General features: G+C 41.2%; 1 protein-coding gene and 3 long non-coding RNA genes across 4 annotated transcripts in view; 3 read left to right on the top strand and 1 right to left on the bottom strand.

Moving 5' to 3' along the window:
• The first annotated feature begins 1,669 nt into the window (after positions 1–1,669).
• LOC132317080 (uncharacterized) lies at positions 1,670–5,331 on the top strand. Its single transcript, XR_009483989.1, has 3 exons — positions 1,670–2,120; positions 4,887–4,987; positions 5,090–5,331. It is a non-coding gene; the product is annotated as an uncharacterized LOC132317080 (long non-coding RNA).
• A 966-nt stretch (positions 5,332–6,297) lies between these two features.
• LOC132317082 (uncharacterized) lies at positions 6,298–8,590 on the top strand. Its single transcript, XR_009483991.1, has 3 exons — positions 6,298–6,614; positions 7,705–7,800; positions 8,552–8,590. It is a non-coding gene; the product is annotated as an uncharacterized LOC132317082 (long non-coding RNA).
• Positions 8,591–8,996: 406 nt separating this feature from the next.
• Positions 8,997–25,400, bottom strand: part of NFKB1 (nuclear factor kappa B subunit 1) — a 46,449-nt gene continuing 30,045 nt past the window's right edge. The window contains exons 12-23 of the mRNA XM_059817943.1: positions 25,238–25,327; positions 24,127–24,321; positions 21,313–21,454; positions 17,943–18,057; positions 16,008–16,209; positions 14,650–14,819; positions 13,702–13,804; positions 12,662–12,786; positions 11,771–11,837; positions 11,206–11,378; positions 10,937–11,076; positions 8,997–9,174 (exon numbers count right to left, since the gene is read on the bottom strand). Of these exons, the coding sequence (XP_059673926.1) occupies positions 9,003–9,174; positions 10,937–11,076; positions 11,206–11,378; positions 11,771–11,837; positions 12,662–12,786; positions 13,702–13,804; positions 14,650–14,819; positions 16,008–16,209; positions 17,943–18,057; positions 21,313–21,454; positions 24,127–24,321; positions 25,238–25,327 (1,694 nt within the window). The 3' untranslated portion in view covers positions 8,997–9,002. The remainder of the gene's footprint in view (positions 9,175–10,936; positions 11,077–11,205; positions 11,379–11,770; positions 11,838–12,661; positions 12,787–13,701; positions 13,805–14,649; positions 14,820–16,007; positions 16,210–17,942; positions 18,058–21,312; positions 21,455–24,126; positions 24,322–25,237; positions 25,328–25,400) is intronic.
• Positions 9,217–10,950, top strand: LOC132317081 (uncharacterized). The gene is made up of 4 exons (XR_009483990.1): positions 9,217–9,478; positions 9,593–9,732; positions 10,720–10,773; positions 10,919–10,950. It is a non-coding gene; the product is annotated as an uncharacterized LOC132317081 (long non-coding RNA).

Raw genomic sequence — 25,400 nt, 5'->3', positions numbered from 1 at the left:
GTTCCTCATAGAAGACACGGTTGACTCATGATTAGATCTGGTGGCACATTGAACTCCACGCAAAATAATGGTGCTTCACCTCCTATCCTGTTTCTGAGTAAGTTGTTTCTAAAACGATTGGGTTTCCCATAGAAATGTTGTCTCACTTTGGCATTTGATACAAATAAGCTTGCTTCAGCATGGGGGGGGCTGCTGTAATCTGTGGAGCTGAAAACCTGAGGGTTTGGCTGTCAGGAAATCCAGGCCACCGAGCTGTGCCGTGGGCAGGTTGCTAAGCATTGGGCTTGTCTGTCAGATGTGGTTTGAAATGCAGCTGGGGTCTTGCTGTGGTTCCACAAGGATCCTCTCATGGTCCAAGCAAGTATTAATTCTCTTGCAAAGCACCGAGCAGAATCAGCACTTCACAGTAGAAGGTGTTTGAACAAACTCTGCTGGAGATGTCCATCTTCATCGTAAAAGCACCACATGGGTAATGCTTGCTGGTGGTGCTGTGTGGGTCTGGAGCACGTGTCGGGAGAGTGGCTGTGTGTTCCGTTGGTCAGTTAGAGAACTTGAACTGGGGGTTGTTCTCTTGCAGTGACCACAGTTTTAATGGGCAAAGAGATGAGCATATTGACTGATGCTTGGCAATCTCTCGTGCTTTTTGAATTGGGCGTTAACCAAAACTGACATACTCCTGAGTAAGAGGAAAAACTTAAAGACGAAAGGGAGATGATAAATGAAAGCTGCTTACAAATGCTTTATTAGGTCACCAAAACAAATAGCTGCGGTTGTATGGGAGGGCTTTTCTGGTTCAAAACTTGTCCCAGTTGAAAGAAAACATGAAAGCAATCAAAATATATGTGTGTACGTGCCAATGTTTATAGACTGTATAAAATAAATAGGGAAAATGATAGTCATGACTAAAACTTAACAGTTAGAAAATGCAGACATCGATGAAGGAATTTAAAAGTTTATTTGAGAGGCATCCTGGGCCAACAATACAAGAAAAATCCTTCGGTTTTTTCAGTGTCCTGGAATCAAAGCAGCAATAGAGTCAATACAAGGTAAGGATGAAAAAATGTCAAGAAAATGTGGAATAAATACGATTAATATTGCTGCAATGTATTAGGAAAAGGGCAGGTTGGTCAATGTCTTTCTCTTACATTGATGTAGAAATATCTCTTCCAGCAACATCTAAATAGAATTTCAAAATGGTACTTAATAGTGTTAAATAAATAAAACTTTCACAGAATTACTTGTTTAAAAGACAGTCAAGAGGACTACCTGAAGGTCGATAATATTTGTTCTTACTGCATCTCAGAATATGAGTGAAGTTTCAGAGATGTAGAAAAGAGATTTTTGGATTGCTAGAAGCCATAAACCATGAATTTGGATAACTGTGACCTTGTTTAACCTGTCACGAATTTTAGGCAAAATCATGAAAGAAATGCTGTGGTACATGATCAGTAACTGACAAAGTGTCTATGCAATTAATGCCTATCAGCACTGTTATGCAGAAGAGCATTCTTTTATAAAATGCCTTTTTTTTTTGCTGTTGCTTTCTGCAGTTACTAGGTTGGCATAAAAAGGTTCAGACAATTTTTTAATTACTGCTATTTTTGAAGGTCAGAATCTCCCTGAAGAGTGGGTCCATTCTTTGTCACTGGAAAGCTTTAATTCAGCACTAGGTGCTGTTATGAAAGATTAGCACTCGCTTATGCCAAATGCTTGAGCTCAAAACAGAATTTATTGGGGGAGGTTCACTTCCGTTACTTTCTTAATATCCTTAGTATTCTTTTGGTTTCCTGGTGTTGCAGTAGGTATGTATTTATAGATGCTATTTTCTTCTCTCCCCTGTGCAGCCGTGGCTGTCACATGTACCTTGGTTAACCATTTCCCCTTGGTACTTTTGCCATTGCATACTGTGCTATACTGGGTTACACTGTTCTGCTTTTGTCTCAGATCAGGGCAAAGATAGGAATGCAACAGTGAAGAGATCTTCAGAGTATCCATCGCTCCTATCAACACTCCCATCTGTAGCCATCTGAGTATTGTTGCAGCTACTCAGCAGCACCTGTATTGCCAGTTGTATATGATGGGCTGGGGATCAGCAGCAGGAGAATTAGGAAGAGCTTTTGGTAAGTGTCATAGTGCTTGTCCTCAGTGTCATTGAATTGACACTGGAGTAAACTGCCCAGTGAAGTGGTGGAGTCGCCATCCCTGGAGGTGTTCAAGGAACGTGTGGATGAGGCATTGTGGGACATGGTTTAATGGGCATGGTGGTATTTGTTGGTTGATGGTTGGACTTGATGGTCTTATAGGTCTTTTCCAACCTTAGTAATTCTATGATTCTGTGAATTATTGGTGGCAACAGTAGAGAGGAATGGCCTCATCAGTATTCTTTCAGGCTGCAGCCTTGCAATGTTTTGTTCAAGGCATTGCTGGGTTTGCTTGTACTGATGGCCTTTGTTTGCTTCCGTGCTCCCTCGGGGCTGTTCTCTACAGATGGCAAAAGCAGCAGTCAGTGTTCCCCTCAGCAGGAGGCATGACAAGTGCCCTTCCAGAACAGAACTTGAGAGCAGGTTTTGGAAGAAAGCTGTATGGTATGGGCTAATTTGTTGTCCTAAAACTGGTCTCTGGCAGAGATTTGACTCTAAACCCATTCAGGACCTGCAGAGATCATTTTGAGCTTTAGAGGGCATCTCTTTGTTGGTACTTTCTGCCACACAAGGAAGACTTACTTTGCTCCAGTTTACTGGAGCACTTCCTTGGAAGCTTTTCCAAGTTATTCTACATTTTTTTTCCAGTAAAGAAGCATGTGAATGTATCTTAAGTTCCTCTCTTAAGTAAGTGTTCATAGCTCTTTGTCAGTCTTTGTTTTTACCTGCTGTTTGCATACCTTGGGGCCTGGACAATTTTTCTGTCTTCGAGGCACATCTTTCTTCAGTACTTTTACTTCTATTAGTCCTTTTTGGTTTTGGAGATGTGTAGCAGAGACCACTTCGGTGACCTGTAGCAGTGTCAGGTGCAGGGGCACAGGCCAGTGAGTTTCTTATTCTCAGTAAAGGACAGTTCAGTTTTGTAGCTTACAGGCCAGCCTTTACGTTGTCAGAATCACAGTTTTCTTTCTTACCCTCTGAGGGGTGAGTTGAGTGATCCACGAACTTGTGCTTTGAATGTTTAAGGACATGTTCCAGTCAAAGAACTGGGTTTACATAACTCTGCTTTCCAGTCAGATGTTACAAGATAGCAAAATGAAAGCCCCAATTTAGTTTAATTAGGGTGCAAAACCAAAACTTAAGTGACAAATACAGAACCTTAAAATTACTTGGTTTTGTCCCTGCCAACATTGAGGAAAGGCCGTCTTACTGTAGGAAGTAGAGTCAGTAAAGACCTGTAAATGTCACTTTTGATTATTAGTGTGCGTCGTAGCCAAAATAGAGGTGTCTTTGGTCTAGGCCACTAGACATGCTGCAGCATGAAGGGAAACAACACCCTGAGGACTAGTCAGGAGGAAGGAGGTGAGTCTGGTGGCTTGCCAGGACCTGTTCTTGGAAGTTGATTTTGAGACTTCTTGATGGGCTTTGTGAGTGCAGAGTGGTTCAGTATTGCTCTTTCTTTGTGTAGCTTTTTTACGTCGTGGCTGGCTGGGGACCTGGTTGACTCTTGTCGAGGGGAATGGCTGTGGTAGAAGGGACGTTACCCTTGTGTATTAGAACCAGTGGCCTGTGGATTGAGCCAGGGTCTATGGCTGAGCGGGGAGTTGGGTAATCCAGAACAGGAGCTCTAAACAAGAATGAGCATGGTCTGGCGAGCTGGTGGCCTGGGGGGCAGCATGCTGTTGTCAGGTGGAGGAGCTGAAAGTTTCAGTTCTTTTTCATGGTGGTGAAAAATCAAAACCTTAGAACGCTGGCCTCTGATGCCTCTTTGCAAACATTGTGATCGCCGGGCTTTTGTCAGCATTGCAGCTTCTCTCTCTTCTTGTGTTGTAGCAGTCCTCCTTTGCCTGTTGTAAATAAGCTAGATATTAATAGTCTGGCATGCTGGCCCTGTGATTCTGTCTTGCCCACGAGCATGTGATCTACCAGGAATTAAGCTTCAGCTCACTTTCCCAACAACTGTAAAGGAGTGATGGTGTGAGTCAGCCCTCAGGTGGTTTCCTGTGAAAGAAAAGAGTGGAAAGCTTGATTTCTTGTTAAGAGTTGTTCCACTGTACTGGTAGGATGGTAGGAAGCTGTAGTTGGGTTGCCCAGCCTGATCACTGGTGAGGAGCCGAGGATAGCAGAGGAGCTTCCATGAAGAAGCAGGCACAGTGTTTAGGACAGTGATGTGGTTTGTGTATCTAGCCATCTGCTACCCATCTGGAAGTGCTCTGGCCACAGCTTTTGGGTTGTACTGTAGTCAAATGTAGAGTTTCTTGCCTGGGATGCTGAAGACAAGAAGATACTGAGGTGATTGCACATCTGAAAGAGAAGTGAGGCATTACTCGTGCTCCTGTCTTTCTGGCAAACATCGTTGTATTAGCTAGCCCAGAGGGCATGATGCTACTCTGTGCATGTGCACGTGAGCACATGCGTGTGCTGACTCAACTGGAATGTTGGCGAGTGCTGCTGCAGGCCATAGGTTAACTGATGTTAAGTCAGTCACAAGTGTTTTTCCTTGTAGTGTGTAATGAAGTGCACTGATCTGCCAGTGCTCTCCTGTGTTGTGAAAATAGCAAGGGTAAATGGATGGCTGAAAAATTTCTGTAGCAGTTGCTTTTAAATGAGTCCATGGGGAAATCTCTACAGGCTTTGAATAACGTACATACTACAGCCTAGCTCTAAGTGAGGCATCAGACTGCTTCACAACCCTGAATGCAGAGAAGCAAATCCTGGGTCATTAACTTGTGCTGTCTTTTGCAGCCAGCAAAAGTTCGGACTGCGCATCTGGCAGTTACTCCAGAACTGCTCTACTGTAAGAGAGGATTGTGTGCCCCAGAAGAGCCAAAAGCTGTGGATGGTGGGTGAGTATTGACCATTGCACCCTGAGCTAACAAATGGGCACTACCATTCCTGTCGCTTCGTTGGAGGGAGCAAGGAGAGTTCCTCTTTTTCCTTAAATGTAGGAAAACAGCATTTCACTTGCCCAGAAAAGGGAGAAAAGACACTTCACACACCACCGCATGCAGGTAAGATTCTTATCCTTCCTGTAGTCCACAAAATCTCAGAATGCTGCATAGAACTTTGGCCTATCACTGATTCCCAAGTTTGTAAATACATCCCAGGATGACACCAGAAACTTAGAGCTGTGGCAGCTAATCTAAAATCAAGGGCAGTTTAACTTTCTGAATAATCCTTTTTACATCATATGTAGAGAAGATTTGTAGTCTTCTGTTGTCACAACTTACTTCTGCATCTACAAGTTTCTGGTGTTTATTACTGCAGTACAGTAGCAAAATAATGTAGCAAGTTCCAATTACTGCAAGTGCAAATTAAGTTTGGAATTATCTCAGATTTTGATCCTCACTGTAATTCATTTAAAATTTAATGCTAAACTTGATTTAGGATGCCCAAAGGTTACACCTCTCTACATTCCAGGGAAGAAAGCTCAATTAGACAACCTTTCTTATTTTAATATTGATCCACTTGAATATTGCAAGTGTTTCCAGGTAGATCTATGCAGTCACTGTCAATGTGACAGGAAGCGTGACTAGCACTCAGGACAAACCCATGAAATCAGCTTTTAAGGATCAGCTTGAGGTTGTCGGTTGATGCTTTTTGCCCATACCTCCAGCCTTGGTGCTTTAATTGCCAATGGAAACATGCACCAGGCTTCCTGCAGTATGATGCAGTGCATTAGAAAAGCCCACTGTGGTGTGGGCCTAGTCAGTACTTCTGTTCACCCAGCCACAGGGCAGAGATGCCTTGCTCTGAGTAAGTAAGAGCTTGACAGCTTGCTGGAGAAGTTTTCCTACAAGTTCTAATGGAAAAAATTTAACTCCAGAAACTCCGTTCTTGCTGTTCATGTATCTTAAAAAAAATCAACTTATTCCTGACTTTTGAGAACTTGGTGAATAATGCCCTTCTCAGTTTTGTTTCCTCAGAGGTAATATGGAATAGAATGGGGACAATACGCTGTGCTACAAGGAGTGGTGAGGTTCCCATGCTAACTTACTGTGCTGAATGAAAATGTACGACTGAGTTACACCATTACTACCCTCTTTTTAGCAGTTAAGTGAGAGAGGTTTCTCTCTATAAGCTGGGTGTAGACAGGAGCTCTCAGGCAGCGAATTCCTGGGTTCCTGCAGGACTTTTTTTTTTTTTTTTAGTTTATTCCATCACACTTGTGAAAGAGGAATGGCACTTCCTTTCTGGGCAAGGAGGTGTAAGCATAAAGCTGTGTCTGAGGTGAGCAGATATGATGAGGTGGCACATAGATGTATCTTGACAGTTACCTTTTAGGAAGAACACGTCTGCTTTAAATGTTTCTGTTAAGACTTGTCTGCATCACTTACGCTTTCTCTTGCTAAGCGTGGTTCCTCTGCATGCTGCCTTCATCCTCCTACCTGCAAGGAGCCTGACCTTCACCCAGGTGGCATCAGTACATCAGCGTGCTCTGTACAGGATGACCACCTACTAATAAGAAAAAAGGTAAAGCAGAAAGAGTAAAGCTGTGTGGTTTTAGCATTTTCTTTTAATTGAGCTGCTTGAGGTGAACACTAGGCTCTCCGGTAGGTTTGCTCTGCCAAACGGGAACTACGCAAGACACAAATGTCTCCTACTAGATGTCGTGCCAATTTCTGTAGCGTGTCCTACACTAGCTGGGGTGTTCTACCTCCTGCTCTTGCCTAGTTCTGACAAACTGTAGCGTGTCTGCAACACATGCTTAAGATGCTAACAGTTAATGCAGATGGGGAAAAGTTGTCCTGTTATGTGACTCAACTGTAAAAAGTGTTCCTGTTTGAATTAGTGAGAATACTTTTAAATTAATATTTTTCTATTTCTAAACAAAGTGGGGGGGATGACCAAAGCCTCTTTTGTTAAATAGACTGAAACAGAGATGCTGCAAGGAAAGAAGCTGCCAGACTGCCATTTAAAGCACTTGAATACAGAGGTTCTAGGGGAGATGTCCTGCTGTTCACTGCACAATCACTAACCTGATGAATAGTTATTATGCAGCATTTGGTCATGAGGTGCTTAAAGAAATACAGACCTGGGTGTCTTCTGGTGGTTTAACAGCAGAGCTGGTCAGAAATAAGGCTAAAAGGTGTGAATCAACAGCCAGGATGCCTTGATGACCTGCAGGATTGTAGAAACCTCAGTAAGTGTCTCTACCAGCTCCCTGAGCTGTGCTGGAGATTCTGTGGCAGCAGGTGTGTTTTACTTGGCAGCTCTGCTAGGGCTCAAAAAGCTCCTTCACCCCCAGAGTAGAACCTTTGCCTGTTTCTGTTACAGCTGGAATGCAAAGAGAACACTGGAGAAGTACATTAACTGAACAAAAATCCATACACCTTTGACACTGCATATGTAGGTTATACATACAATAACTGAAAGAAAAAATGGCATTTTTACTATTGTGCATCTTGTTTCTCTGGAAGTAATTAACATACTCAGTAATTCAACTGGATATAAAATTATTTCACAAGTGTGGTTTTTTCATTACTCATGGTTTAATTCATTACAGCAAATACTGCTCTAAACGTAACAATTCTCAAGGTTTATCTTGATTCATTTTTCTCAGGAGTGACACCCAGGTTACTGCAGACTGAGCTGAGTGAAGAACACTGTCAATCTCCATCTCTGTGCCAAGAAAACTGGCTACAAGCAAGTGACCATGGTATGATACTGCTTACTGCATTTTCATCACAAAATCTGATACCGGTATTTCTTAGTTGGGCCAACATCTGTACCAATTACACTCACCATTTCAGAATTAACATGCAACAAGAAGAAATACTGCTCAGGAACACAGTTATTAGAGGAGCTTCTAGATAGCCCAAAGAACTGTCTCATCAGAGTTTTGCTGAGACGCTAAATAGTTGGTTTCAGTATAAATGATCCTCTGCTGCCATAATTATGAGAAGAGAACTAAAAGAGACCATGAGTCAGAAGCTTTAGTGCCAAAGCACAGCCAAAGCACAGCTGCTCAGCAGTAGCTGGTGCTTCTGGTCTCCCACCATAGAAGATACTTAAACTTTAAGACAGGTGGCTTGCAACCCTTTGTTTACTTTAGTACTTGGAAATCAGCATAATTTTATATCAATGCCTAAAAGTGAAATGATAAATCTTCAATAATTCTACTTGAAAGATAGTAAAAATTACAGCAAGAGATTTCATTTTAGATTTTTATTATAAAAGTAAAATAAAAATAAGCATTTAAAAAAGCATATTTTTTTAAAAGGAACAGATATTTAAAAAACTATTTACAAATAGGAAAATGCCAAACTTGAAAAATTTTTTGAATAAGAGGCATCAAAGTTAACTTTAAATACATTATTTGAAATATACAAGGATAGGAATTTTTTTTAGTATTCTCTTTTCTCTGAGTTGTCATTGTTGTGATTAAAGTAATGATTTTTCTTTGCCAGCTATTTTATGAGCTTCTTTCATACAACTGTGCTGCAAAAATTATGAAGAGAGCAGCTAGAAACGGTATCCTTTGATTGCTCTGTGTGCCTTACCTCTTTTTATTAAGCGAGTTGGTATTATACATTAACGAGTGACTTTCATCTATAAAAGAAAATCCTCGCAAACCAGAAAAGCTCGCTCAGTCAGTCACAGTGTCCAGTCCTGTGAATTAATGTGGCAGTAGAGCCTTGGTTATTGTATATGGTTTGTAAATGAAGAAAACTAAATGTACTGTAGAGAGGAAGCGATAGCTAGGACTCTCATGCTGAAGTCGCCATTGGGTCAGGTTCCTGTGTGGTTCCTCCAGTGCGCTTTCGGTTGTGAATTCACTTCCCTCCGGCCACGATGACACGGATGTAATTTTAAATGTCACATTTGTTCCTGTAACTGCATATTGCTAATTGAATATTACTAGTTGGCTATATAATTGCTTTGCACTGAACTTTCATGTCCATAGCCCAGGGTCATTTTGTGAAGCGTCACTGATGACTTGCTGTTCAGAGAGTCTGAGTAAGTAAAGCTCAGTTTGCGGAAGGAAGTCTCCACACCACTGTCACACATGCTTTCGTTGTCTTGAGATTTGCTATTATAAAGCTCACCTGAGGGAGACAGAAAAGGGAAATAAATACATTATTGTTTGTGTTGATTCAGTAATGTTGCTCTCAGAAGAGCCTAAGGAATGCAAACCAGTAGCTTAAAGCTCTCCTATAGGAAAGTAACTCTTAACTTTTAGATAGGAAAAGCTGTGCTTAATGTTTTCAGTTGACCAAAGCATGTGATCCGATGCACTGCCAGCAGAGATCAACTGCCGTTGGAGCTTGGATGGGATGAGAAGCCTGGGTGCTCTGCTGACACTAATGCTGTCACCGCACTACTTGGGACTCCGCGTGAGTGTGGTAGTAGCAGGGCAAAAGGTTCTCTGGTTCTCAGATTCCTAGACTCTGTGGAAATACACAGCTCCAGGATGAGGCTCTTAACACTTCATGTTATTTCACTTACAGATTTCTTCTTGAGACAAATACCTGAACAATTTTCATCTAGTAAGCGAGCCTGAAATATGAAGAAGTCAGCAGCAGCTGTCATCTGTGTAAGATCCACAAAAGGAGTGCCTGACTGCAAAAGAACTGTATCTGAGTTGAAGGTATGATGTGGGCTTAGTGTGACTAGAACAGTGGTCAGCATATTAGAGTGCTGTATTATTTTTCTAAGCAATTATCATAAAATAAATGACATGATGCAGTCCGTTCATGTTGCAAAGGAGCAGAACCCCTCTTACCCTTCAAGATTGATCTAAAGAGGCAATATGTGTAGAAGCACATTTTTGGATAGGTGTGAAGGTTCATTCCATGACTGAACAAACAATTTTCTACAGAGAGTAAATGGGCAATGTTAGACCAGGATGGAGTTACTGTGTGTTTTCTTTTTTTCTTTCTAGAAATATGTACAGTGTTTTCACATAGGGTGTGCATTTCCACGTTAGGGTGCTGGCAGCACTACTGATGTTTGAACAGAGCATCAAGAAAGAACAAAGGTTTTTGTTACTCAATGTGGCCAGGCAGTGACTGAACATCCCTGATGACTCCCTGCCCTCTCACAACCTCTGTTTTTTCTCTTAGTAAAGTCCCCTGCCCAAAAACACCATAGGACCTCTGTCATTGAAGATGTTCCAGCCTCAACTGGACATGACACAGGCAGCCTCATGTTGTATTGCCCCTGCTCTGAGGAGGCAGCTGGACAGCATGACTGCTGGAGGTCCAGTCCCCCGTAACCTGAACCATCCCCCAGTTTCTCTGCCTACAGAACACTGGGCCATTTTGGAGTGCCACACATTGTGGAAGGAGAAATATAATACCAAAGTCTTACTGAGAAGTTTATGAACCCAAAATGTTTCTGTTCATCCAGACTGGCGGGGTGGGGGACACGACACACAACAAGTCAAAAGGTAATGGCACTTATACAGACCTGGGAGATCATTCCCTGGTTTATCGTTTGAAACTTATCCCCAGTACCTCCAAGAGTTACCATCAGTAAATGGCAGATGTCTGGTTTTAGAAAAGGGAGCCAGTATAATCAATACTGTAATGCAAGGCTACTGCTTCAAATGGTCCATTTCCCCGCTCTTTTCTAGGCCTAGCAAATGTCTACAAGAAAGTCCTGCTGCAGTAAAGTATTTCTGAAACAGGTAAGCATCTCTGGCGCTGTGTGTAAGAAACTATTCAAATCTATCAGCAGTCCAAGGCAGGGGTGGGAAGGAGAATTGGAAAAGTGTTTTAAATAAAGCTCTTGATGTTTTTCTATCCATTTTACCTGTCTCTCTATTTGCAAAGGTGGGTGGTGATGATGACAGAAGAGCTTTTGCTGTATTGTCCTCCTGGTGAGACAGGCTTCGTGAGATGGATAGTGCTTTCTGAATGACTTCAATGGCTTCTGTGTGATCCATCTGTCTCAAAGCAGCAATCAACTCTTGAACTGTACCACCAGAAACCTAAGAGAGAAAGATGCTCACCATCACCAAGGCTAGTTAAAATGGAAGAGCTGCACTGTCTCAGCGTGCAGGAGGACAATGTCCTCTACATGTCTGTGTGTTTGTTGTAACTTGTTATAGCCACATTACCTCATAGTTATCTAGCAGAGTTTTCGCTGGGGAAGGGCTCAACCTGAAGGCATTATTAAGTATGCCAAGACCCAGTTTTTGTGCTAGAGTGGACCAGTTTTTGTTTGGATCAGGGGCTTCCAATAGTTTGTAAAGCTGCATCTTGGAACTTTCATTCAGCTCTCTCAAATGTCCTGGGGAGCAGAGAAGTATGTTAGTATATTATTTAGAAATAGGTTGGACTCGATGATCTTACAGGTCTTTTCCAACCGTACTGATTCTGTGATTCTGAACTGGTGCTCGCTTTGTATAAAGAGAAACACAGCCAAATTAAAGAGTATTTCAGTGTCCATCAATCCCAGTGTTTGCTCATGTATTGCTGTAGTACTGAAAATGTACTCCTTTGTGTCCTTGTGACCCACCTCTTAACAGAATCATGCTCATTCTGAGAGAGAGTGGGTGGGAAGGTACCTCTTCTCCCTCCCCATTTCAGTTACAAGCTATTGCAGGGCAAAGTCTTCTGCAAGTACACTTTCAGTACTCAATTACTAGAGGGATATTGTCAAGTCATCTTTACAAATGTTACCTTGCGTCAGTAGGTCCTCCGAAACCACTGCTGACTCGTAGGGTTTGCCATTTAATATGTCATACACCTAAGAGAAGACATTAAAATCAATATTTAGCAGAAACCTGGTTAGTCCATTACCTTGACAAGTCTCAGTAATATTGGATAAAGCTGTAATTCCATCTGTAAATGGGCAATGACTAAAGACAACCTGTGCGAAGCCTGAGGGAGAAATCTTGAGAAGTTCATCTCCCTTGCCCTTTAGCTATGTCATCTGGCAACTGTTTTCAAGATGCAGAGGAGGTCTTTGCAGTAAGTGGCAGTAGCAGTGGCTAAGTGTGGAGTTACTGCCTGTCTGCAACTAGTAATTTAAAACAAAGCCTGGATTAGATTTTCACCTAGGGCTAGTACTGCTCCCCAGCTCCATACGATTAGAGATGCTGACTGCTTGTACCTTACACTCACACCAAAGCAACTGTGCATACTCAGCTACTAAGGCATGGACTGTGTGGCCTAATCCCTGTTTGGGTAGGACACAAAAGTTACTTTTCACAAAAGTGTATATATATAATTTTTTTTTTAATGCACAAAGTCTGCAGTTCTGAAGAACATGCAGCAAAGAAACCCGTCTCACTCTAAATATGGGCCTTCAAACACAAGCTGCCCAAACAGCTAAATACTTTTCCGCATTGAAGGCTGTAGTGCAGCTATTTCAAGACGTGTCTGGTCATTCCTGTTCAGCAGAAGTAGTCTGTTAAGTGGAGCTTTCTTCCAATACTATTTTGTGGGGGTTTTTTGTGGCTGAATTAGTTTAATTTTTGATGGCAAATTAGTAGCTTGTCACAACTGAAATAATTGTGGATGCTGAGAGCGCTGAACTATCATTTATTACTAAAAAAACAGACCACATACCTCACAGTTGGCTGCCATATCCAGTGGTGTTGTTCCAGGCACAATTCCTTCATCGTCATCTTCATCATCTTTCACATCGTCTAGATCAAACAATGGCTCAAAGTTCTCAATGTGAGGATTTGCACCTGGCAAACAAGTGTCCAAAAAAATGCCTAAGAAAAGGCTTCAAGTCGCTTTTCAACAATATTTAAAACATGTATTCTAAGTTCTGAATGGCAAAGCTGCTAATTTAGCTATTCAAGCTAAATTACATTTTGTATTACGTCAGCAAATAAATTTATCAACTAAAGTTAAATGCTGTCACATCCCTGTGTAATGGTACTCTCCATTATAAAGAGGGAAAAAATGACAAGCAAGAGTGTTAGGGCCCAAAGAGCGAGCCATGATTATACAAATTGACTTCTAAGTCCCATTCTTGGCTCACACAGAGTGTAGCACGTATGCGATGAAGCAATGGTGTGGTGCTGCTTTTTATAGTGTCAGAGAAAGTGTGGGTATTTTTAAAAGACCAAGCGCACAGCCAGAGCAATGGGAGGCTTGGATTTCTGTTTCAAATGAGAAAAATCGGGTATTAATTCTCTAAATACAATTGAAAAAATGTTCCAATAAATGTTCAAAACTAACTCTTCCACAGTGGTATGAAATAGGAGACACTAACAAGCTCATGTTTCAGTGACCTATTTTTTTTTTGCTTTTAAAGCAGTCCAACACTTATCCCAGCTATGGAATGAGGTCTCTTCTCTGCTTCTTCAGCTATAAAAAACTACAAAAGAAATACTCAAAAAACTTCCAAGAGTGCTCAAGTGATTTTTTTCCTTAACTAACATAATTTGCTTTTTTTAGCCATTAGATGGTGCTAAAGAGCAGCACAGCACCTGAAAGTAGGCCTTTCCTCAGGGAAAACAAACCTTCATGCTTTTAACATCTGATTTCTTCCACTCATTAAACAAGCTCACTGGCACATTCTTTTCTGCTTGCAGCCTCCTAACCTGAATTGCCACTGTGAAAGAAAACTCTCCAGCAAATATCTATTTTCATACCTGCTGCTTTAAGAACTGCTGCCAATTTTGTAGAGCCCCTTCCAGCTGCTATGTGAAGAGGAGTTGTCCCATCATATGTAGTGCTGTCCACATCTGCATCACCCTAAGTTTTTATTGAACGACAAAAAGAAAAGTGCTACTTGTCTATACAATAATACAGCTGCAGAGACTCATGTCTGCATAAGCACTGCTACTGTGCCAATAAGCACCATTCCGCACCCGCTTGCATTAAAAACGCTCATCTTTGTCTGAAAAGAAGGAATTAATTAGGAAGTAACTACAACTGTCTGCCTGCAGGAACAGACGGTGGTTGTGTGCTCCAGCATATAAACCCAAATAGGTCTGGTAGATAAAAGCCACTTTGCATCCCATGTAATAGTTCTGCCACCTGATTACCTGCGGCGTTTGGAGTCTGAACTGATGTGCACAGAAGCCTGCCCTCCTGCTGCTCTTCAGGAGAGCAGGTATGCTGGTGGCACATTTGTCCACGGATACCGAGGAGGGCTACCACAGCTAGATGTGGGTGTGTAGAATTAAGCACGCTAGGATCAACATGTTAAAGAGATGAGAGAAATATTTACAGATACACACAACTATCTCTCTGCACATCTGTATACACATTCCACTTCACAAAGATGAAGCCATTAACTTGTTCATGAGTAGTTTCATTGGCTGCCAGGATTACTTGGTGCAAATTAGGCATGGCATATGCGGTCAGGTCAGGGTCACAAACTGTAAATTCCTCAACTTGGGCAAAAGGTTCACCAGCAGTGCTGAACGAGTAATAACATTAGCAATAATTTTGCCATTATACCAATTTAAGCAATCAAGTACATGGAACAGAAAAAACCCCTTACTTCTGTTCCTCTGGAGCACGCACTTACATATTTAAAAACTCTTGAAAATCGTTAAGTGAAAAGACCTGGGAGAAAGAAATTCTGCCCTTACCTCAAGCAAAAGGCAGCCTGCCAAAGGTATGTTCTCGTGTTCAACAGCTAAATGCAATGCAGTTCGTCCAGATTTTTGTTCCTGAGCATTGACATTAACTCCAGCAGCAATCAGCTGTTTGAGGCAGGACATGCTATTTGCCATCACCACCATGTGAATTGCACTGAGACCTACACAAAACAAAACCCATCCATCCTGTGCGTTAATATTTGAAAAATACGGAAATGTCAGAGTAATGAGTTTTGAAGTGGCCGCATCTATGAGAATTGTACAATGAGTGAGTTACTGTAGTTATCTGAGCACTAGTGACTGACTTTGCCTGCTTATACACTAAAAGATGGTGTTAATGTTCTTTGTGCATAAATTGGAACTAGTTGTGTTATTGATGGAAATCAAAGCCATGCATTAAAAAAATAAATAAAAATCCCAGCAAATTACAAGGTGGAAAAGAAGGCAGGAACTAAAGAGCTCACCTCGAGCATCTCTTTGCCTCAAAGGGGAGTAGCCTTAAAAAGAAAATCTGCATCTTGGTACTAAACAAATAGGTACCCTGCACTGGCCCCATCTGCTACTGAACATCTCTTCTAGAAACAATCTAGGGAGTAATTGGTATTTTTAGTATCATTCTCCTGTAAGGTCACACTGCCCTATCACCTCAAAATTACCTGCACCAGCTCAAAAAGAGAAGAATAAAGCCTTGTATTTAAAAAACAAAAAAACCCCAACCAAACAACCACCGAACAAAAAGCCCCTCTCTCTGAGGAACTTCACACAGTTTTTTGAATCCCCTAATGGCATTTTTAGGTCAGACATTTTACAATCTACTAGAGCAGGAGTACTAGATTCAAATGACCTGTGCCACTGAAAAATGGGAGAATTGTGTCTTTGTGATTATTTGATAGGCTCTAATTCTGTATTATCACAAAGTACAAGTTATGAAACTCGACACTGGTCCAGAAATTATTTTTGAGGGGATTTCATTCACCAGAGAGGAGGAAACATTTTCTTCTGGGGAGATTTTTTTAAAAAACAGTGGTTGCATAAGGTATCTCAGGAGGAACACAGTGCTTTTAAGTTTTGTGAGATTAGTAAGAATGTACAGTAACAAAAATTCAAATCCATGTTGTGTCACATGGCCATTACCAATCTTTATGTTCTGTATAACCAGAAGACCTACACGTCTGCATTCTCTCATCTGTGACTCCAGGCATATAAAAGCCAAGGATAGCATGTGTGAAATGGGGAAAGCTGCTATTTCCAAGGTCTGTATCTACCGGTGTAAAACCACTGTGTTGGCAGGAACTGAGGTTTGCTTGTCCAGTAGGTAAGTGTAAAATACAGCCATTTTCTTTCCATACCTTCACCATTGGAAAGGTCGACCATCGGAGATATCTTCTTATGCTTGAGGAGTAGACTCAAAATCTTGTCATCTCCTTCAGTAGCAGCTAAATGCAAGACAGAATTACCATGGCGATCCAGAAGGCTGACATCTGCTCCAGCCTTCAGCAAGTCTTCGACCACCTCTGCCTGCTTTGTGATTACTGCCAGGTGCAAGGGGGTCTAGAAGTGACAGAAGCAAGCCATGAGAAGATAAGCAACAGCTTATCAGAAATCTCTTAAACCCGTAAAAGCTCCTAGTGTGCGAAGATGTTATTCCACTACAAAGCTAACAAAAATGAAAAGCTTGCATTTGTGTACATTTTTTTCTACTGCATATTACAAACAGAGTTTCTACTTACTGGAAATAAAAGCTGCCTTGCCAGTGTCAGCAGTCTGACTTTGGGAGGAACAAAGAGGTCGCCTACTCTATAAGCCAGGGCACTGACCTGGTTATTTGAGCGTTGCAGTGCAAGGGACTCGGGAAATGAGGTAATCCTGCTGTGCCCCCCAGACACTGTAACCTGCTTCCAGCTGCCCCACAGCCAAGTTCATGCCACATACTCAGAAATGTATGTATTTGAACAGCAAGGCATTCCAATAAGGTTTGGGAAATCATATTTACAACACTAAAATAATATAAAAATTGCACCAGATTCTATCTCCATATCATTATCCTTATATTAATGGAGGACTATAAAAACAGACTAATTCCAGCTCCATACAATAAGCTCATGTTTGTCAATGCATTTGTAAGCATATTTGCAATTAACTACTGAATCTATAGGGTACATGTACAATTCAGCTTTCAGAATACCTGTACAGAAGGGAAATTCTAGCCCAAGCCTACATTCCCTCCCACCAGTAGCTTAAGGTTTAAGGAGAAGGTAGGAATAGTTGTAGAGGTCCTGGTAGTTAGAGATTTCTTGTATGGAGCACAGCTTTGCATCCTGTTTCTGTTAAACAGGGGGCACAGAATTCAACTCAGAATCTTCCGCTTGCTTTCATCAGCCTCCACATTTCAAACTTGCTTTATATGAGCATAAAAATGAAATGCGAAAGAGAACAAAAAAAAAGTTGAAATACACCCTCTGGGACTATCTGTATAAAATAAAATCCTGCCTTTACTGTTCGCAGCAAAAGAAAAAACACAAATGTCAGAGCGCTGCCATGGAACATCCAGCTGGTTACCTCTGGGACAACCAAATGGTGCGCACAGTTGAAAAGAGATTCTTTTCCAGGCAGGTTTCCACAGCTCTTTTTAAAGCCTGTCTGAGTTACAATACAAAAAGCTCAGAGTCGGTCATAGATGAAGTTGAGGAGACAGAATTGTGCCTGGGTTAAGAGTTCTTTTCCTACTAGGTAAAAGCCACGGGGATGGGTTTTTTTTGTTTTGCTATAATATCAATCTAGAAATGAAAGGGAAGATTTGGTGCTCATGTGATGGGCACAAATACGATCTGGGCTATAGAAAGGGGATAGCTCGTTACAGCTTCCACATTCCTACAGATAAGTGATGAAAGAGCAACTGACTCATGATCCCAAGTTATCCTAGGTTAGAAAGGTCAAAAGAGCCCAGAGTTGGCACACTGTAATCTATACCGCTGCTTTAATAACAGAAGCCAAATAACAAAGACGTGAACTGAAGAATTTCCTATTTTTGGCCTGTTCTATGATTAACCCATGGAGACGTTTCTGTTAGCACCAAGGGGAGTTATGAACTAAAACAGCAAAAACATGCTCATGCTCCTCCACCACCTTACAATACGTCATTGTGTTTCTGAACTTGTTTGCATTACAGTCTGATCTGGCCTCATTCCAACAAATAGAAGAAAAATAAGACAGACGGTAAATTGCGCAATTTCTTCTTTGCTGGCTGAACAATCAACACCGCTTATACCACCAAAAAACCATACCTGATAAAGGTCGTTTCTCATGTTAATTATGTCACTGTAATTCAAATCAGGCATCACTTCCAAGAGGTTTTTCACCAGCTCAGTATGAAAGTGGATAATTGCCAAGTGAAGGACACTGAAACAAACAAAAAACAGATTAACAAATTCACATTATTTTCAAATTTATTATAAAAATTTTAAGGTTTTGCTGTAGATCTGATTGAATTCTAACCAATATAAACATTGGACTATTAGAGGTCATTATTTCAGCACTAAATATCAGCACCTAAAATGAATCCCAACATTAAAAAAAGCTAGTCAGAAGATAACTGTGTTTAACCCTTCAATCATAAAAACAGACTTGGGATGGCTTTTACTGGTCCTAAGCATAACTAACAGTCTAATAAATTCAAACTTCGTAGCACAAAAGAATTGCTTCAGAATTTGTTTGAAATCCCCAGATTCTTTGCTGTTGTTTTTTTCATGTTCTGAATTATGCAGCACACAAAAACCTCTTACTGTCAAAACCTTCCTTCAGAATTTCCACAGGCCTCTCTACCACCAAAGCAGATTTTCCCTTGGGGGTTTCCCCAGATCTGTGGGTTTTTCTTTTCTTCGTTTTCAAACAGAAAAATGACTGAGGACTCAGGCCCAGTGACTAACAGCCACAGGATTTGCAGCAGTGGCCAGAGACGTCATGCCAAACAAAAAACCTCCTTTGAGACATGAGTGACTCTGCACAGCAAGACACTTCACTGCATCTACAGGGTTAATGCAACAGCCTTTCCTGCGCTCTTCTCCAGAGCTGGGTCCAGGAAAAAAGCAGGTTGTGAATCCCATCACCCCTCTCCAACAGAGCTCGGTTTGTCTTGTCCCCTTGAGACTTCATTTCGAAGTCATGCCCTTTGTTCTGAAACATATCTTGCCAAACTCTCCTTTAACAGATGCTGGCCAACTTCTAGACTCATCTTTTTAGCGTATTGCTGCTGACACACAGTATCAACATAGGACACGTGGTATGTTTGTCAGGCTGTTCCAGAAATACCTGAATATACTCAGATCTACACTTTCATCAGGAAAATAGAAAGAAGTTCCTTGCCTTTTGGGGCATAGAGTCATCTTGAAATTGAGACTGAGAGCACTCAAAACCACAAGATATTTTAAAAAGGAAAAAAAATATGATTTCTAAAACAAACTCATCCTTGAAGGGCCTGTTTTACTGGTTCTAGACACTGCCATAGGCAGTACCGTGGCGCTTCCCCTCCTTCAACTATCCTGTGCTGTTCAAACAATCCCACCACTACCGTAGAAGAGCTGTTCCTCTGCTCTCTGGTGGATGCTTCTTATTATGCCCTATCATGCTGACATTTCATTTCCAAATCTCACTTCAGAAACAAATTTGCTCTTCTACTGCCTTTAATTCTGTTCCCCGTAGCAAGTATTTTAATTTTACCCTGCCACTACACGTGATGCTGCAAAGACATGCTAACTAGACCCTGAAAGGGCAGTCAATTCCATTTCTTACACAGTCCTACATCAAAAAATGCATTTCAGTACTACTGTGGAGGCAGAGTGCTGTAATACTGTCAGGCTTCTGGAGAGCGGTGGTACTGGTATAAATGCGGTAACAGCCGGTGTTACTGAGTGCCCACTGTAAATGTACACTTATCACAGACTAACGTATTTTGTTTCAAAGCCATAAAACACAACTCGGGTCCCACTCAAGGTATTTTCATTCCCTACATACTACTTTGATAAAAGAAAGGTGAGCAAAATTGTTGACAGCAACATTTCTTTAAAAGCTTAAGCAAAAATTTTGTCATTTTTGCCATATAATTTTAATGATTAAAATAAAAATTAGGGAAATTTATTAATGAATTTTGACTTTTTTTTCTTTCAGTTTTTTTTTTTTAAACAGCTCCTTCAAGAGAGCTGGAAGACAGTTACCAAAACTTGGTTCTGTTAAGAAGCTGCAGAGTAATTTAGATGTATTACATGCTCACAGTCTAAAATCCATACCAGGAGAAAGGCAACATGAGCTTGCGCCTCACATACTTGCAGGTACTTCTTGATCCAGGAAGAAAACAACTATTTACCGTCATTCTGAAAATTTTGACTTATTTTGACTTTGTTGAAATGCCCTGCAAGTCCAAATCGGAGAGGCACCTTATTGATATTTAAATGCAGGTCCTACTTGCTAAATACTCCTCTACCTCCTGCTTTTCTTTTAAAAAACACAGAAGTTGTATTGTCCAAAGTGCTAGCAGATTTTGTTGCTAGCTCCTGCCTCGTTCATATTCCTGCTTTCCTCAAAGCAGACCTTAGGTTGCTAATTGGAAATCAAAGCAAGTAAAGTAGCTATCTCTGATTTTGCAGTCCTTTATCAATAATCCGAGATTTATTTTCAGTGAAAGTAGTAGCCTCTCACAGAGTAATTGAACACTGGAACAGCATATCTCACTCACTTGTAGTTTTCCATCTAGCTGGACACCTTAAGGCGTTTCTGGCTTCGAATGTACAAAATACTGCAATTTAAGGAAACATAAGTGATTGCAGAGGGCCTGCCCAAAGCCTGCCAGCTAAGAAGTGAGGATGTGATAATGTCACTAGCTTATTCAAGAGATTATCTTTGCGTGTGTTCAGAGGCACTTCCATCAAATTTGCTTTTAAATAACTACTAATCATTAGTTCCTCCCTGTATTTCACTGAGTCCCACAGAATCTGCATAGCTGTAGAGGAACAAAATGGATTTCTACTCCAGCTCACATTGTTGAAGGACTGATAAGCACATATTAGCAGCCATGTTTCCCACAAACATCCCTGCAATCTCTTGGAAGACAACAGTACAGTACAGATGTAAGCAGGAGCAAAATACCATCCTCTGAGAAGAACTTGGTGTCAGTGGGAGAAAAGCAGCATGGACCCTCCAGCTATTATTTCGACCTCTCCCAGTGCATCTGTAACTTAAAGCTTCCTATGAAGACTTAAAGACTTGCATGGAATAAAAAGCAGGGCACTCTCCTGCAGCACAAAGCTGAGGATCCCCACCAACTGTCTATCATGATGTAAGTGTAGCACTTCATGCTTAGTCAAGTTTTTAAGTAAAAAAAGCCAAAAAAACCTCACAGCAAGCTCAACACGCCCTCAACGACCAGATTACTTTCTGACAGGTACTGGGTCAATGAACTTTGTGTGAGTGACTTTTCTGCAAATGCAACAAAAAAGTCTAAATCACAGCTGTACCTCTCCCAAACAGCACAAGGGAGAACGATATTTATTTGATTAGAGCAGTGCTGCAGTCATCGGCACCGGCAGGGGACAGAACAAATTGACTACACCATTCTGCCATCAAAAACATGACTTTCAACCCAGTAAGTATAGGCCAACTTACTTGTCTCCATTGTCATCCTGGACAACAGTGAGATGGCGCTGAACAGCCAACAGTACCTTCACATCTCCAGTTACAGCATAATCAAAAAGAGCATTGCAGTGACGCTTGGCAAGCTGCATGGCCTTCTCCAGAAACAGACCATCTGCAACACAAAGTTTTGTCTTCATCAGTTTGGTTGTCTTCCTTGCAACACCAGCTTCGTTTGACAGGCATTTGTGCTGCCAAAGAAATACAAAGTGCAGACCACCAAGCATTATTTACTGATTCACTGAGACAGGTTGCTAATTACTCCTGGGAGGTAAGGATAAGGGATTGAGTCCCTTGAAAGAAAAACTAGGTGCATGCTGAGCATTCAGGCAGCAGGAATCCTGACAACAGTCAAACTCTGGAAGCTACCTTTAGTTTGAATGACACCAAATTAATTGCATTGATGTGTAGCTGTGTGTAATGAGGCAAAAGGAGCAGGAAGTTGGATTTACTTAGATACAGGTGACATCTAAGGACTCTCGTCCTTAGAGCACTGAAAAGAACCTCCCATGCAGTTCTGAGTAGTTTAGACTTGAGGCACAAGAAGCTTAAGTGACCTGTCAAATATTGCACAGAAAAGCTATGGAATAAATGCAGGGCTTTGTGCCTCCTCTCCAACTCGAACCATGCAGTTTCTCCTGCTTTACAGCAGCAGCACAGAGAGTTTGTTCACCTGTTTAAAACATTCCAGTGTTTACAGTATTTGTAGTATCCTGATTTTATAAATCTAAAACATACAACCACCGAGATTTCAAAAAGCAGCATTTTTCATGGTGGGGAGGCAAACGGGGGAAAGAGGAGGAAAGAAACTCATTTGTGGAAAAAAGTCACTCTAGCTGCTCTGTCAATGCTTTTGTGGTTCTGTATCAGCAAGGAACTAGCGAAAATGAAACAGATGAACTTTCAAACCACAGTCGTCATTCTGGGAAGCAGTATCATCTGAAACCAGCCTGTACTTTGAACAGTTTCATGTTTTTATAAAACCTTGTAAGGTTAGAAATTACTAACAGCAAACAAGTAAAACAGACTTTGTCATTTAAAGCACACACAGGGAGAGAATACCCAGGCTTTCCAGCTACACAAAACCAGGCATTTAGACTGGCTTAGAAGCATATCCCTGATGAACATGAACACATCATTTCTGTAAGCCAAAGACTTACTCAGCTATCCATGAAGCTTGTTGTTCTAGCCAATACATCCCTGCGGTTCCTATGCTATATGCCCAGGCTGATACATTTACATTTGCTATCTACCTCTTAACACTAAATAATAGTATTAAATGGATGTTATGCTTAGGATATATATCCAGGGGTAAAGGGTGTTAAGCAATTCAGTCTTTTCTCACTGCAGACATTTCCAAAGTCCAAAACACTGGATGCTGAACCTCCTTGGTTTCCCATATTGAGCACACAGAAAAGGTATCCTTCAAAATACTACATGATAGTATCTTTTAGTCTAATACCTAAACGCTCTACCCTGCAGTAGCCATTTCATGGAGCCTGTTCTTCTGCATCTATTCTTCATGCAATCTGGAGCCTGAAATTGGCTCTTTTCATGCCATTATAACAGATAAAGAAAAGAAACAGTCAACTTCCTGCCTACAATGTTCATTACTCGGAAACCAGGTCAACAATTCAGGCCCCTCCTTGGCGACTGCTAAATGGACATTATTATTTCTTCACATATCAGCAAAAGATTTTGCTCCCTGAATCAGCCACAGCATTTATCACAACCAGAACTGCAAACAGCAAGTTCTTCAGCTTTTCTCAGATCACAAGAAGTTACACCTTGGAGGCTTTTACAACTACAAACCATCTACTACGCGACTTTGGCTTCCCAAGCCACAGTTTCTAGTGCTGTTAATACCAAGTGTCACACAGGGCTGATATGCACAAGATAACGTGCCCTCTCCCTGGCCAAGGAGGGAACAACATAAGTGGTCTAGATCACACTGCACTTGTTAAAAAGCCAAGAACAAAAAATTCCTTCCTGCTCAATTCCTACGACTGCTAACATGTCTCTCTAGTCCCAACTGTTAGTTTTTTTTAATTTTATGAGAAGCATTACTCAAAATCCTTTAAAAAAGTGACGATCAAGTCTTGTAAAAAACAATCCAGGAAAAGGAAGTCTTACTGTCCGGGAAAGAGTAATTTGTAGTCTTCATTTTACAACACTATTACTAAACCATTTCTACTGACTGCTCCTGCCTTCCTCCCCTTTTGTTCACTAGTTTGATGTATAGGACTTTGCTACCCAACAGCGTTATTTTACTGTGTATTTGTTACATGGGAACAGATACATTTACATTTTAAATTCAAACCTTTAACATTACTTTGCATGCAATTTAACACTAGAATTGCAGGGAAGAACTACTGCAAACATGCCAACACCCATTTACCCATCCAATAAAGCCTATCGAATATCAAAAGCCACGTCAACTGCTGAATTGTATTCCATGTACCATCACTGCTTTCAGCGTTCCTCATACAGGTTTATTATAAAGCAGTGTTAAACGTGCCCAGCAGGCTAAGCTATCTCTTCTCCTTGCATGACAAGCAGAAGAGTTCAGTTGCCCAGTGGCAGTACAAAGGTGGAAGATTATTTACAGAACTATGTATGGGGAGGGACCTTAGAGTTGGGGGAATGGAATAGTCCTGCTTCCTCCAGGATGCATTACCATATTTTGAAACCAGCAAGGAGATGCTAATGGAGTTTCCAGGCCTCTAACACCAGCTTTGCCCATACTGCAGTTTCATCTACCCTAAATACATTTACTTGTTCACTTACCCTGCCACCTGCAATCTGCTTCATTTACTTCAGTTTTGCAGGAAGAAGCAGCATCCTCTTTCTTCTCATTATCACCAGAGGTTCTGCACTCATTCCTCTCCATAGTTTCCACTTCTGCATCATGTTTCATGTCCCATTTGTCACTTTGTTTATCAGAGCTCTTCCCATCTTGTTCAGCTGTGCTATTCGATAGTCCTTCAAATAAAAATTAGCATCATTAGCGTCCAATACCGCTGCCTTTTTATGTGAGTGATAAAGCTCAACTAGCCATAACCAAACCCTAAAGAACTCAATACAAAAGTTTACTTTGACATAGGTGTTATCATTAAACACTCATGAATCATAATACTCCAGATGCCAACGCACATGGACACACATAGCAATGTAACGTGCTCTAAAGTGATGTTATGTTTTTGACAGCCTCTGCTTTAAAGGTAAACTTTTATATACAACAACAGATACACCTCTCTTTTTATGGTGCAAGAATGCAAGTCTGAAGTATTCCCAGGAAATCTAGCAGATTTATTCAGATTTACTTCTGTTTTTCTGACAGCAAACTCATCCCTGAGACTTTGGAAATAACTACAGAGTATTGAACATGTAGATTTGAAATGACTTCCCTATTTTAGGAAACTCAGAATGCCCTTAATATTAACTTCATCTTTTCCATTGACTTTTATGTTATTCGTCTGGGCTACTGTGTAGTACCAGACTGTGGCAACAAGGCAAGATACCTTTTCTCTGGTCTAGTCCTTGGGTCACCTGTAATCAGCACGTTCAAGCAAGTGAAAGGGCTGTTGCTTGAAACATACACTGAACATGGAAGCATATGGAGGGGTTTTGGTGACTGCTTCTCAGGAGTTAGCAGTAAAAAGGAACATGCACACAGCCTTTTAAGGTAGACTTGGAGAGAATTAAAGAGAAGCAGGGCAGTATAAGCCGCACAAACCCCTCTGCTGCCAGAGGTTCTAGAAAAGAGACTAATTCTAGGGAAAAAAAATAGCACTCCCCAGCACGCTTAGCTTGACCTGCATGACACTTCAGCTCAGGCTGTAGAAGAAAAAGATGGCAAACAATTCAACTGTTGCAAGAACGACATTTTTATTGTTACCATGTTTCATTCCAGCATTGGACTTAGTTGTGCCAGGGTGGAAATGCATCCCTCCAAAAGCAGAGTATCCGTATGAAGGATAACTGAACCCTAAAGAAAGGAAAAAAATGGAGAATTAATAGAATTACACCCTAAAGCAATGAAAACACCACCTAGAAGAACA

Source organism: Gavia stellata, chromosome 5, assembly GCF_030936135.1.
Source record: "Gavia stellata isolate bGavSte3 chromosome 5, bGavSte3.hap2, whole genome shotgun sequence".
Taxonomy (NCBI): domain Eukaryota; kingdom Metazoa; phylum Chordata; class Aves; order Gaviiformes; family Gaviidae; genus Gavia; species Gavia stellata.
Note: the sequence above shows the minus strand (reverse complement) of the source record. Positions and strands in the feature narration are given on the sequence as shown.